This window comes from Pezoporus occidentalis, unplaced genomic scaffold, assembly GCF_034315485.1.
Source record: "Pezoporus occidentalis ecotype Australia unplaced genomic scaffold, CSIRO_AGI_Poc_V1 ctg2, whole genome shotgun sequence".
Taxonomy (NCBI): Eukaryota; Metazoa; Chordata; class Aves; order Psittaciformes; family Psittacidae; genus Pezoporus; species Pezoporus occidentalis.
Genome location: NW_026913855.1, coordinates 8,088,591 through 8,103,526, shown reverse-complemented (window position 1 = coordinate 8,103,526; position 14,936 = coordinate 8,088,591). Strand labels below are relative to the sequence as shown.

General features: G+C 35.4%; 1 protein-coding gene across 7 annotated transcripts in view; it reads right to left on the bottom strand.

Moving 5' to 3' along the window:
* RELCH (RAB11 binding and LisH domain, coiled-coil and HEAT repeat containing) overlaps positions 1-14,936 on the bottom strand; it is a 74,639-nt gene that overhangs the window by 27,361 nt on the left and 32,342 nt on the right. For 6 of the 7 annotated variants that reach the window (XR_009964587.1, XM_062617714.1, XM_062617710.1 and 3 more), the window contains 4 exons: positions 14,849-14,924; positions 14,343-14,438; positions 6,264-6,376; positions 1,960-2,050 (listed from right to left, as the gene is read on the bottom strand). Coding sequence is in view for 6 of the 7 variants with exons in the window: in XM_062617714.1 (XP_062473698.1) it covers positions 1,960-2,050; positions 6,264-6,376; positions 14,343-14,438; positions 14,849-14,924 (376 nt within the window). In the remaining variant the exon portion in view is untranslated. Of the gene's footprint in view, positions 1-1,959; positions 2,051-6,263; positions 6,377-14,342; positions 14,439-14,848; positions 14,925-14,936 lie in introns of those variants that run through there. The other variant, XM_062617715.1, reaches the window with a different exon arrangement.

Here is a 14,936-nt window from a genome sequence, read left to right as displayed (position 1 = left end):
TCAGGCATTGGAGAACAGTCTTTGAGCCTGTCTATTATCGTTTGCCATTCATCAGTAGGCACTTGCAATACCTTTTTTGGAAGAATGGAGATTTCATAGATGAGAAATATTAAAGGCGCACAACAGGCTGCTTTAATACCTGTAGCATCTTTGACTTATGTGCCATCTTCCCAAATGCAAATTCCCTACTGGTAACAGAGACACACTTTGCCTTTTGGTGCTTTGCTTTCCTGATAGAAAGAGCAAAGACCTGTTTTAACTGGTTGAGGTGGACCGGTAAGACAGTATAAATAACACCTCTGATACTGTGAGGACACACTGACATGCCGGAGTGTCAAGACTCAAGTTTCTTCAAGGCTTGTGTTCAGGGAAGATTATTAGCCTTTGGAAACCTAAACAGAACTAATGTTTATTACCATTTCTCTTCCTTTTGTCGTTAAGAAGCAGTAGTGCAATTTTGGAAGCCAATTAACTGGTCACTAGTTCTGAAGGAACTTTCAGCATTGAGAGAGCCTTGATCTAAACTCGGATGAGCCACCTACCAAATTTTAGCTGCAAAGAGCAGGTAGAAAGATTACAAAGACTAGCCGATAACTCTGAATTCCAGAATGTGTGGATGAAAATGCTCAATCTTCTGAGGGTCCAGACCTTTGCATCTGTAAAAAGATTTTCACTGGAAACTAACTGCATGAACGCTTTCATGATTAAGGCATCTACTCAGAAAAGGTAGAAAATTATGTATATTTGAGTTCCTTCTACAAATTCAGTCTTATGACAATGAGATTCAGCTGGTATTTTGCTGGATAAAATAATGACCTGCAAACAAAGTCTGGCAAACTGCATTAAATAAATGAATGGTGACATATGGCTTGGCAGCCTGATACACTCTATTGTTACAGTTGGACTTGTTTCTCTTTTGCATCAATTAGCAAGAAACTGGTATGGTGAAGATGTGCTCTTACTGAGGTGAGACTGTTCTGTTCTTTTTTAAGCACTGCTCAAATTTCATGAGAAGGCCTAAGAAAAAAGTGATTATTTTGTGTTCAACTGCTATTGACGTGAGGACTTCTTTTAATCTACAGATACACCAGGCACACACATACTAAGTATTTCTATTGTCAGAAAGCATTAATACTATTTAAGTTTGGACTTTATTGAGAAACACAGATGGCTGTGTTATGCAAGAAACAGTAGAGAATTATTAGGCCAGAAAGACTGTACCATCAAAGCAAAACCATATCACTCTGTCATATTCACTGTGTTTTAGGCAATGATGAACTCGCTTTTCTTTCTTATGCTAGGAAAATAACATGCATTTTCACCTCAACTCATGTTGTTCTTTTCTTATGCCTCAGATGAAAGAGTAGCAAGAGCATTTCAGTTTGGTTGGTCAGTTATTCCTATTAACTTAGAATATCTGTGAAAAATGTCACTGTGACTCTAGAAGTCACATGTAAACTTCATTCTGATCTTACAGGTGTAAAATCATGCCCATCTACAGGGGACCTATTTCTGACTACTCTGATCTTTAATTTTGTGTGTAAGAATTTAAACTAGCTGAAATGTGGACAGTGCTCCAGGGACATAATACAATATAAAAATCAGCAAATGAAATCTTCAAATGAAAATAGATTTTCAACAGTCTGGAAATTACAGTACAAACTATAAAGGCACCTACCTGGCAACAGGTTAGGCAACAATGATGAACATGTGCATATCTACATTTCAATACAACAAACATGTGCAGGTAACTAGAATCTTCATACATTTTCTGCTTTTGAGTTAATTTTCATGTTATATAAAAGCATATGTATAATGAGGAGAAATAACGTCCAAATAACTTTCTGTAGAATACTCTGAACTGCCATTTGTTGAAAACCAAAACAAGCCACCCTCAAACAAGTAAAACTCAACTTTTATAACTAAATTTTTAGTGTAAAGCACAAAATAGTCAGTTACCTGTTCCCAACACTGTGGTAAAAGCTCAGCTTCTACACGTGTTGGTCCAACGTGTCGGGCAAATGCCACACACCCAGTCAGTATCATCTGCCTGAAAAAATAAATTTAAAGCTTTAATCTGTTCATGAAGTTCTATAATATAGAATATATTCTGTAAACTAGGAAAAGTAGATGCTGTCAGGCAACAGGTAATTGTCTACAGTCAAAATTTCACACCATACACACTGACTTAAAGGCTAAATCTTGAACTAAAAGCCATGATTGCCCCTGCTCATTGGAAGGGGGTTTGGACTAGATGATCAAGGTCCCTTCCAACCCAAACTATTCTATGATTTTATCTTTCTTTCTACTTAATATACCTTTTCCAGAAACTTGCAGATGCCAAACTCCATGAACTAGACCCTGAGAATCTCAGATTTGGAAATCTGATTTCCTCATGTCTGAGATTGGGAAACTAACTAAATCTATCATTTAATTTTCATTACTGAACATTATGATTCATCATGAAGTAAAAGGATCTAAATTACTTAATACTACCATGCTATCAGTATTTTAGTCAAGTACACATACTGCTTTTATTTAGAAGCATTCGTGAGATTTAATAAAGTGTTCAAAACAAGGAAATTTTTTATGACATGGTTTTATAACATTCTAACGTGTAAGTTACTGTCATTTCTCCCAAAATACCGAACTCCACTCTCATCAGAAACCTTCTGAAGCCCATTATGAAGAGGAAGAAATTAATCACAATAGTATCTACAATCACACAAGTTATCTGTATTTATATTCTTGCATTTTTTAACTTTCCTCAAAGTTTGCAAGAAATCACTGTTGTTCCATTTATTTCACAGGCACCATTTTTTTTTATTTTTTTAATAAAATTGTACTTAACTGTAATTTGTGGTATTTTAACTTTTACTTAAGTTTTTACTTCTACTTCTGTTAATGGGATTGGAATGATCTTGACTTCGCATGCAATGCACCAGTTCTATTTACTTTCAGTGTGTACACAAATACTTAATTAGCCAGTTCCAAACAATACCACATGGACATAAGACACTCTTTTATCACCTCCACAGTAAGACTAGGACACCACTGAGAACTTCTTCATTATTCCTTTGTGGAAAGTAAGATAGGATTTGCATCTGGTTTAGTGTCATGTCTAAGCTCCTAAATATCTACTGCAGCTAACAGTGTGCTCTTAAGGTTGAAAGGCAAAGATTCTGCTGGTTGTTAGACAGTTATATAATACCCATTAAAAAAACAACAACAAAAAAAAACTCAATCACTTTCAGAACCTTTTCAAAGAGCAACAGTCAATTAAAAACAGATTCATTTTTTCCAGCATTCTTTAGGCAAACAGTCAGAGCAATCTCTTTGGTGTTGTGTTTGTTGCTCACCCCCCCACCTCTCCACCACATGCAAAGAACTAGACTTTTGATCAAGGTAAAAAGGTTGGGGGAAACAAGAATGCAGTGACTAGATATGACTCAAGAAATCAACAGCTGATGCATGATAGCAGTATGGAGACAAAAGCTTGTGGTAATTTCAAGTTCTGCAACAAACAAAATAGTTACCCAAATGCCTGCCTTTGATTCTACACCCTGCACCTAATCGCAGAACTGGGCAACTGTAACCATCTTGAAAGTATACGGCAACAGCTGGTATTTCAGAGGAAGGGAAGGCTGTAAGGATCTCAACACAGGTCACTGAAACAAAACACATTTAACACTAAGCTGTTGCAAAAATTGCAGTCTAGGCTGGACAAGGGAAAAATATTTTTGTCTTTACTGCCATAATGACCTCGTTTGTTAACAAGATGCTAGGAATGCTTTTCTCAAAAAGCTCTCACCAGGATATGCATTTATGATCACCTAGGCAAGAACATAAAGTAAATCAGTATGATTTAGCAGAATAGTTTGCTTCATCACTACAGAAACTGAAGCAAAATCAAGACTCAGACTACAGGAAGAAGGCAGAAGTCAGAGTAGAACAGATATAATTTAACACTCCTAAACTCTAGAGGTTTTAGAAATTAACTGCAGGCAATTCAGATCTTCCATTACACAGTTCAAGATTCTTTTGCCACCCCTAAAGATTAAATTAAAAACTTACTAGAGTTTTCCTTAAGTCAGCAAGTTATGAGTGTTCTAAAGGAGGCGACATCATACGACTGATGAAAACTCATACTAGATACACTAAGCTGAACACGTTTTAGCTTCTTTTCATCAAGAGTGCTGCTTCAGGGTACATTACTTGGAAATGTTGAAGATTATTCAACAAACAGAACTACGTTTTAACCTTGTCCTAAAAGACTTTTAACATTAATTGGACTGTTTCATAGCTTCTTAGTGTCCAAACCCAACATAATTGTTCCAAAAGATGTTTAAGTAAAGCTAACATGTATTTGTTCCTTTGCTGTATCTGCGTGCATCAAAAAGCCTCCCATGGGCAAGAACTATAATATAGGCTTTCCACATAATTGTTCATATAGTTTACAAAGTTATATATTTAAAGTAAAATACTTACTTTAATGGGTTCATTATTAGAATTGCAATGTCATATTTCAGTCTCTCACATTTAACAAATTAAAAAAGTCAACCTGTTATCCACTGCTACTTTAATGTATCACATAGGCCTGTACAGTATAGCAGAAGGTAAACAAATAACATATGCAATAATTAATACCGTTATTCTGGTGACTGAAGCTGAATGTCTCTGCTTACTTCATATCACACAAGGCTGCTAAAATATTATTTAAACTTATTTAGATAAAAAGCAATCATGCATAATAGACTTCCGTGAAAATATATAAAAAACCCAACTGAAATTCTGAATACGTATTTTCTGTCTAACTTTGTATTCAAGATCCATTTTACTTGATGGAATTTTACTTATTCTTCAGTTAGGTGTTATGTCACCTTTAAAACACATTTTGATTTCTATGTGTGTAAATGGTCGTCCTGCAAAATCTCCTATCCCGGAGATTTTGGCAGAATATTCTTCTCAAATTTCTGATGACAATGAGTTATTTTTAGATATAAATCTAGGTCACGACAAAGCAAGAAGAAGGAAACTTCAAGATAAAATAAGCTTGGCTTTTCTCCTTCATTAGCTGCTGGAAAAGACACACCTAACTGCAGCTAAACAGGGATATGAAAAGTACTTGAAAGGCCACCAATACTGTGACAAATTAACTACAAGAGGCTACAAGGACAGATGTAACTTCCTCCTCCCCTCAACCACAAAATAATTGTAGCTTCTCAATCTGCATGGGACATTTAAAACATTTTAGATAATAGTAGATGCTTCAGAAGCAGATTTCTAATGAGTATGAAGTAAAACGAGGACTATTATCTTTCTGTAATTCCAGTATACATGGCGCCACTGTGCTAACAAGCTGTCTTTATCTATGCATTTTTTTGTCTCCAGAGCCATGTCTTTCAATTGTACCTCATCTCTAAACTTTACAATGGGAACACAATTGATGGATGTAGATACAATAGAATGACACCAGAACACTTCAGAAAATCTTCAAAAGAAATGCTTCCAACCTCTTCCACAATGATTGTTCTGTCTGAAGACAGAACAGAGCAACAATAGATACAGATGCTTGCAAAACACCTCTAATGAAAATAATGGAAGAACCTTAGATCAAATATGAAAAATCCTTCCATAGTTAGAGAAGGAAACATACCAGCTAGGGTACTTACTGTCTTTCAACCTTAAGGATACACTTATCAAGTCAGTACAAAGATGTTAGATTTCCTGAGTACTAAGGAGGAACTATATTTATAAAACAAAAAATATACTTTGTTTCAAAGTCTTAACTAAAACAAAACAAAGCTCTTAACACTTGTCAGAACTAAACCACTGCTTCAGCCTTCTGATTTTTTATTGCCAGCATAGCAGTGAACCACAAGACGAAAGAATACTACTTTCTCATGCTATTTCCCCCAACTGAATATCATAGTTAAGAGAAGCTGTTTTGATTTCTATATCAACCATTGCTAAAACTTATGATCTTAAAGCTCATTTTAACAAAGCATTTCAGTTTAAACAAAAAAAGGAACTGAAATGTTACACTGCAGCTTAGCAAGAGCATTCTTACATTTCGGTAACAGGTCATAGAAATGGTAAGTCCTGAAGTCCACATAAATTTGTCAACACTGTACCAGCAAAATATCAGCTTAAGTGAAACTTGGTTAAAATTGCCCAATAATATCCAGTTCCTATTAGTTCTGCTCCTTTGACAAAGAAAAACAAGTTCCTTCTTATCCCGCAACACACAAACGCAAACACACCTTTGCTCATCATCTGGTCGTTTGATCAAATTGAACAGTATGTGTAGAAGCTGATCTCTCTCTTTGGGTTCAGGATGGAGGCAGGCTGTACACAGTATGAGTGGGATCAATTCCTAAAAAATTGTGGGTAGGGGAGAACCAAACAAAGTAAAAACGCTTTGGGCATATATTCATTAATGGCAAAAGAAACTAAGAAGATAAATGTAGACACATAGTATCAGAACATTAAGAGAAGGTGTTTTTAGAGTCTTGATCTCTTATTAAGTGACCTGAAAAAAGTGAAGGTCTACAAAAGTTAGAATTATTTTCCTGCTAGGAAAGACGAGGGGAGAACCAGCACATAAAAGAAAAGCTCTGCAAAGATCACAATTAACAAATGCAGGTCACCTGTAACCAGAATTAGAGAATAATCATGGTTTAAATTGTCTTCACTACCTACTGAACTAAAGCAAGCTTCACATATATCTATGGAATAAAGTTCCTATGGAAAAAGCTACTTGTGATAGCATGGAGTTAAAGATTAAAATTTCTAATTAAGCATGTACACAGTTTTGTGCACAAGTTTGAATAAGCACTGAGAAACATACACTGGTAAAGGTGGCATTAAATATCCTCTATTTTATGTTGACTCAGAACAATGTGATTTTATTTAAAGATCTGCTGTTGTTGGTTTTGTGCCTTTTTTTTTTTTTTAGAGCAATTCAATTCCCTGAAGGAACAAACTACCAGGAAACTACTATGTAAAACATTAACTGAAAGAAAATACGAGGCTGTTCACAATGATGAAGACCTCCTCTCCTTTCTAAACACACCTTCAAAGCTCATGGTATTCATTCCCAGCAGAAACAAATGTTTCTGGAACATTAACTGGAAGTCCCTTTCCTCAACTTTTTTTGAGGTGAGCCTTTGCTTAGAAATTGTGTAGTTTCCGAATTCAGTTAAATATTTTAGGGACAGAAATGTCACACTGGGAGGTTAGGAGGAAAGAACAAGACAAATCTAGGTGTCTGCAAACAAAACATGGGCAAGTAATTCGGAGACTTCCTCTCCCACCTGCACATGTGGCAAGCTTTTTGTGAATTAATAAACTGTGACAATCAAGTAGATGAAAGTGGGAAACACTCCTGAAGTTACTAGGAAAGATCATATGGAACCTGGAAAAACCTGTAATTATTTGTAATAACTTTGCAGGGAGGTGACAATTTCTTCTTGCAGGTATTCAAAGTGACCTATTCATGATGTTCTTGACAGTAGGCCTATGAAACGAGGTGGACATGTGAAAACAGCATTAAAGACACCCTCACTGCTCAACCTGTAATTTCCTAAACAGCAAGTGCTATTTATGTTAAATATAGAACAACACTCTATTTTAGAGCAGTGCCTAAGCTAGCCAACTCCTGATAAGCTTTATGTTTTCATTTTACAAGGATTCTACTCAGCACACTATTTTTCTCCCCTGTACATCCTAATGTGCATTTTAACATTCTGGGAGATATCTTGGCAATATTTAACCCAATTATGATACAGATTAGGAATTTATGATGAGATGGAGGAATGAATGTGGAAAAACCCTAACTACCACTTAAAAAATCTGAAAGTACAGAAGGAAAAATAATCAATAAATTTCAACAGTTTGGATTTATCTATTTCTCAGTATTTTGAGATCTATCTTTCTGAAATCTCCATTAAGTTTGCATTATCCAACTGCTCTTGCAATTATTCTTACAAAGAGCTTAAAATAAAAAAGAATTACCCCATGAAATTGGACATGTCTATTTTTTATGGTCTGGGTTTTTTGTTTCATCTGTTGAAACCATCACACTGACTTCATTTTCCCAGTATGCTTGAGTACCTAGTCAGAAATCATAACAGCTTACTCAGAATTACTACTAGATTTTTGAAACAGTGCCTTTCAAATTGAAGGAAGTTAAAGTTGTCTTTTCCCAGCTGAGTCTTAATGAAAGGAAAACACCTCTGAATATTCACCTCAGTACTACTGCCTTGTGTGTGAAAGGCTAATGAATAACCTAACACAATTGACAGGGGGCATATACAAGGCTGGTTCTTTACCTTGCAGAAAGCTGGTTATTATAGCTGATGGAATTAGCTGTATTTTCTTCTCCATTGGTCACATTCTTTCATGCATACTATGGGAGAAGTGAATGTTCTCTGCATCGCTGCATCAGTGCTTCTACAGTTCCTTCTATTAAGGGGAGTGGAGAAACAGTGAGAAGTCTTAACAGTGTTTTATGCACTCCCTATAGACTTAATGGACAGGAAGGTAAAAGTGGAGGGAAAAGGGACTTTCTGTGGGACAAGAACGATTATACTGATCTCAGAGATGGAGAAAACAAGTCAACTGAAGTCTCTTAAAGGTGTAAAAGCGGACAGACTTTTCTTGGGATGTTCAGGATTATTAAGAACCAAAAAAAACAACCTACAGGCAGGTTCGAGCTCATTCTTTCCTCTTACCATGCCTTAGGTGTAACTTGTTCAATAAACCTCAGATTTTTTTCAATTCTCAAAACCAGCAGAAAAGTGCTGTAGGAAGTGGTAGTTTTCCAATAAGACACAATAATATTAGCATTTGGCTATTTAAATTCAAGAGGAAAGTAAATAACATTGTTATGGAGACTGTATGTAATTATTAATTATCAAGAAGAGAACTTCCAGTGATATTTGAAACACTGCCTTCCTTGGGAAGGAATACCACTTCTGCTGACAATCGTAAAGCAAGAATGCTAAGTTTTTAAAAAGCCAACAACCCTCCATTTAATTTGAATCCTTCCTAAACGTTCTGTACCACTTTTCCCCTTTTGTTTCTTACTTAGGAAAACTGATTAGTTCATGCTGATGTTAGTCGACACTACCAGGAGGAGTGACTTTCAGAACTGCAACACTGTTTTCCCACTAGATGCCAACCAGACTGCCACTGTAACCTCATTTGCATTTGCAACTTGATTAAATAAAGCACTGTGTGTCAGAGGTCTCACCTCTGCCACTGATAAGGCAAATTAGTATCTAAGGTAGTTTATATCTGTGAGCTGCCCAGATGTAGAACTGGGAGAAGAAATTTGTTTATACTGTGACATAAGCTACATAGAGGTGAGCAATGGACAATCATAGAATCAACTAGGCTGGAAAAGACCTTTAAGATCACCAAGTCCAACCATTACCCCAGGATTGCAAAGTCCACCACTAAACCATATCACTGAAGGCCTCATCTACATGGTTTCTGAACACTTCCAGGGATGGTAATACTACCACTTCCCTCAGAAAACTGATACTACAAAGCTGACCTAATGTATTGCATAGAACTTAAATGGCCCATCTGTTCTACTTCTGTGCAAATGTCCACCTATGTCTCTCCAAAAGAGACAATTTTTTTTCCACCATAGTACCTTTGAACAACTTCTCCCTAACTTAAAAAAAAAAAAAAAACATGTTCTGTTACCTTTGAAAAGGATTCATTATTTGAGTTGATTCAATTCTCAATAAAGACAGTATTTACATGGGCATATGTAAATGAGCAGCTATTCATTATGGTCAAAAGGTGGCTTTGTAATGGTTACTTCAATAGCTTAAGATAGCCATCTTTATCATTATTTCAAATATTAATCTTTATTTCAAATATGGCAAATGGGTGACAATTTAATATATAAACTAGGACACAGTTATGATTGATTTTGTAAACGCATGCCCTTTTAATGTTCTCCATGTAAAAATTATTCTGTAACATAGCTTCTGACAACAAGTAAATTAAATAAATAATCTGCAGCAACTGAAATAGCTGCAGGTATTAACACATTACTGATATGGAGTATCTTGTGCGAGAATGTATCTGAAGTTTAGAATTCATCCTTTTAATTCTAAAATGAAAAAAGTATTTAATCGCAAGATTAACATGACTCAGAACTTTGTGCTACTCAATCATATTAAGATTACAACTCTAATTACATTTCATAGGATCAGCCTACTATTCCAGGATCCAATTAAGCCTTTCATTGATCCCCAAAGGCGTGATTTTACATAAGAATCAATGTAGATATTGGTGCGGAAAAAAAACCTGTACTTCTTTGTTTGTATCTACTATTTATTTGGAAAGCTCCCTATAACAGCACTGTGATAAAACTAGTAACAATTGGCAATACAATTTAAACATTAAACTCCTTGCATCTATAAATCATATTATGCTTAAAGACATGGTGTCGAAGTCAGCTTTCAGGCTAGAAATGGAAAGGATACTCTATGAAGTTAAGCTATTTCATTCTAAGAAAATTACATTAGCCCCTCACATCCAGAGAAGGGAACTAAAGGACCTAAATTAAAAAATGGTTATGCCATTGTTTTGTGTGCCTGGGGCACCTCTACCCCTCCTCCCCCCCAGAAAAAAAGCCCCCTGAGCCAAAACCAACAACCCAACTACATGAGAAAGAGAACCAGCAAACCTGCTGTGGTCAACACTATCCCTGTTTTTCAGAAACACAATCTACAGAAGCCTACCACAACCTAAGTTTTACAGAGCAACACAAAGTATTTTAATTGTTCATTTAAGTTTTTCCATTCTCTCCTATTCTGTGAAATAGAAACAGTCATTTAGAAGATACTGATGGCTGACAATTTTCATGCCCAGAAACTCAAACTTGTAGACCTTTATCCATACACAACCAGAATGACATCTGCTTGACACAGCCACTGGAAACAGCCAATGCCAAGCTCTGATGCAGCATTCTTCTACATTTTTTAACAAAGCCAGTATTTTATGGCTTTTAAAGTATAAGACCGAGATGAAAATCTGCAGTTAGATATTCAGCTGTACCATGCTTTAAGAAATAGCTACCTATGAAAAATGTCAGAGAACAAAAGTGCCTCAGTGATGTCTATGTATAAATAGTACACGTTAACATGAACAAGTTTAAATCTACAGCATTGCTTGCTGTCAAGAATGCCACCCATTCAGAGTTTGTAGATTCAGCATTCTTTGCTTCAGCTTTAAATAGAAATAAAAGCAAACCTCTATTCTTAACATTTTGAGCTCTATGTAAGTTACAGTTTCTCAGTGTGTGTGTGTATATATATATATATATAAATCAGTGGTGTAATTTAGTAAACCATTACTGTTGTGATTTTGCTAAGTTTGCATAACACAAATGAAAGTTACAGAAACTAACTTTGGAATAAAAGGTGGGATGAAAGGCAAGGAAAAGTGTTTCTTGATAAAGAGTAACAAAAACTTGATATTAAACCAGCAAGTTCACTCTAGCCCAAACTCTGCTAAAAGACTACATACTGCAGAGTGTGGAAATTGTACATACAAACATTACTTTGTTACCTGCCAAAAAAGATATTAGTTTTTTACATCTTATACAAGGTGAGAAATCAGTATTGCTAAAATTTTAAAAGACTGATTTCCTCTAATTAGAGTTTAGTTTTAAAGGAATCATTTTATGGTATACATCTTGAGAAATGGAAGGTGGCTGATTTTATTTTTTAAATCTTAAATGTGTTTTAAGTGGTAAAAACACAAATGAGGATCCAGATTCCAATGTAGAAGAAATTCTATGATCAAGCTGCTCATATGCAGGAAGTGTTATCACAGACTGCACACACAACCAAATGGGTGTTGGTTTGTTTTTCTTTTTGAAGAGTCATAGTAAGTTTTTAGCATTTTCTTACTGTTCATTCCAGTTGCTATTTGGCTTGCAGTATCTCCTTTGTTTGCGAGTATATTCACATACCAATCTAAACACTGACACACACATTCTCAAGCAGTTAGAATAATCCAGACACTTAGACAAAACCAAAATTCTATTTATATGTTGATAACTGGAATTTGAATGACTACAAATTGCTTTCAGGCAATTATCCTATATTAGGCATTATCGATTTGACCCAATTGAACTGCCCTGCCAGAAACTACTAAAATGATCTCCTCAGCTGCCCTATTCAATACTGTGGTTTTCCTTCTTTGTTATCTTCCACTGGAACCTAAACTACAGACACTGAAGTACAATGAAAGCTGCAGCAATACATAAAAATAACGGAGAATTTCAGAGATGCATTAGTAATTCTGACAGTAACCGAATCACTCAGGTATCAACTGTAATATTTACCAGACCACTTATAATCAAATCAGGCAGGCTGTTATTAACCTTAAGCAGGTTAAAAGCATTGCTGAAATGGCTTCTGAATCTCTGGTAAAAGACAATACCTACTGAGAGAGCGTCAACCTCCACAAGCCCAGTTTCTCCAAATTGAAAATGTATAGCACAAGTATAGATTTCAGCTTAAGATTTTGCAACTAATTTCAACACAATGAATACTTAAAGAACAAAGACAGGTACTTCAGGGAGTCATCACAAAACTGTGTTTAATTCTCATGTCTAACACTGACAGTGTACAATCTTAAATACTACCACAGTATCTTTTCAGAGCAGATGGGCTATCACTTTGCATTATACAGTGAACCTGTTAGGTATCTTTCTCAAGTCAGTGATCGTTTGTTGTATTTTTACATAACTTCTCTGCAAAATTGTGCCAAGACTCTTTCACAATAAGGTTGGTTTTGGAAGAGACAAGCTCTTAGGCTAGCTTTTGTAATAAGGATATTAATAAATATTAACAGATGGTTTACCCGAGTTTTCCTTCAAATTCCACAACTACATCTGAAAGAACATTACGATAGTTATAGCAATGGATGGGTAACTGAGAAAGTTATTTTTAAAGCAAATTTCAATTCTCAAAACATTAAAAGCATCCCATGAAATCCAGTTACACAATTCTCACTTGTGGCTTTTTCAGTCAAATTGAAACAGATGATTCGTTTAAGGCAAAAATACATGTAATCAAACGCAACTTCAACTGTAAAATAAATTAAGTAGGAAATACTTTTGGTAGCCTAAAAGGTCACAAAAATACTAAATGCATTATATATATTATGCTACAAAGCTGTGAAAAGAAGCCAAAATACCACATCCTGTCAAGCAGAGGGAAAGGAATAAAACAGAAATTAAGCACTGATCCAGAAACATTTACAGAATTATTCTGAGAGACTATTAACAGAATCACTTCCAGAACACCCAGTTCATACTCCCAGCCCCTCAGAAAAATTCCACCTTTTTATAAAGTTTGAGATTTTCAAAATGTGGTACATGTTGAACTCACCATAACGATAATTACTTGCATGCTATAAAATTTTAAATTATTGGATCAGTACAAATTTCTTGAGGATTTTTCAAAGCCTTCAAATGAATTTATGCAAAACACAGTACTAAGTCTACCATACTGTAGGTCCCTTCAACAAGGACTAAAACTTACTCAACAAGCTATGCCACTTCAAACCTTTTATTTCAGTGTCAACTATGAGGCTGCTGAATTTTTGATTGATACATTTTCTAATTTTTAATTTTTACACAGTTGCTAATGTGCAATATTGACAACAAAGCAACACAGAATCAGTCTTTCTTTTTTCCCCCATCTTCAGTCACAGTCTTCCCTTTCTACAGTACATAGTACGAATACACCATCTTCATTTATATCAGAATATACATTTTCATAATTTTACTTAGCTTTGTTACAAATTTAAGGAAAATGTGTAAGCAAGATGGCTAATTTTCTTATGAAGGGGTGTTTTTGATGAATGTGGGGCTTCTAGAAACAGATGGTAAAATAATTTTTTTGTTGAAGTGCCTAGTGCTGCAAAAGAACCTGTAAATTAATCCTTCTTAAAACAAAATTTAATGTTTAAACTTATATTCTCTGCTCTTCGTAACACACATTAACCATGGCTGTCTCTAACAAAATCTCTTGTGCAACCACAAAAAGATGGACCTACAGTAACAGGCTTGCTGAATGCTAATGGGTGCCTTAAGCAAAGGAAGAAAATATTAGGATACCATGCAGGTTTAACTGAACTCACCTGACAGAGATGTAAAACCATTCTCTAGGAGCAGAGATGCATGCACAAAAGTAAGAATATGATTGCAAGTAACAGAGTTCATGAAATTAGACACAAGATCTTCAAAATGAATGAGAAAACATATGGGTAAAAACAAGAAGTAAAATTTCAGGGTTCCTCACCTCTCGCTTTGCAAGCAGCACATTAGGAACAATATGAGGCAGGCAGCGTCCCAACATTAACATGACACTTTTTTCACTGTCTGCAATCCGAGATACCTAGAAAACCAAGTTGTTTTTTGTGTTGTTTTAAATGAAGCACAGGAATAGAAAAACAACATTTCAAAAGAGTAATAGGAATTGCAGCAGGCTGATCACTTACAAGAAAATACTTATTTTACACACATTAAGCCACAAGTTTGACCTGGCAGTACCAACAAAAGCATGAAACCACTCATACATACTCAAAGCTTCCCAGTAATTACACATCACTAGGTTTCATGTTTAATCTAAAATCCAAAAACATATCCTTATTTCTTAAGTTTCATGCACATAAACTAATCTCTCCATCTATGTTAATAGATCTCTCCATCTATGTTAACAGATCCTGTTTCAAAGCAATTACTGCTTAACTATTGCTGCCATGCAGAACAATGCATCTTCCAGTTTATGTCAACTGGGAAATTTACCTCTGATCCCAAACGACTGTCTGCTGACATCCGACAAAACGACAGTAGTGCCTGATGGAAAGCTGGTGACAATTTCCTAAAATATTGT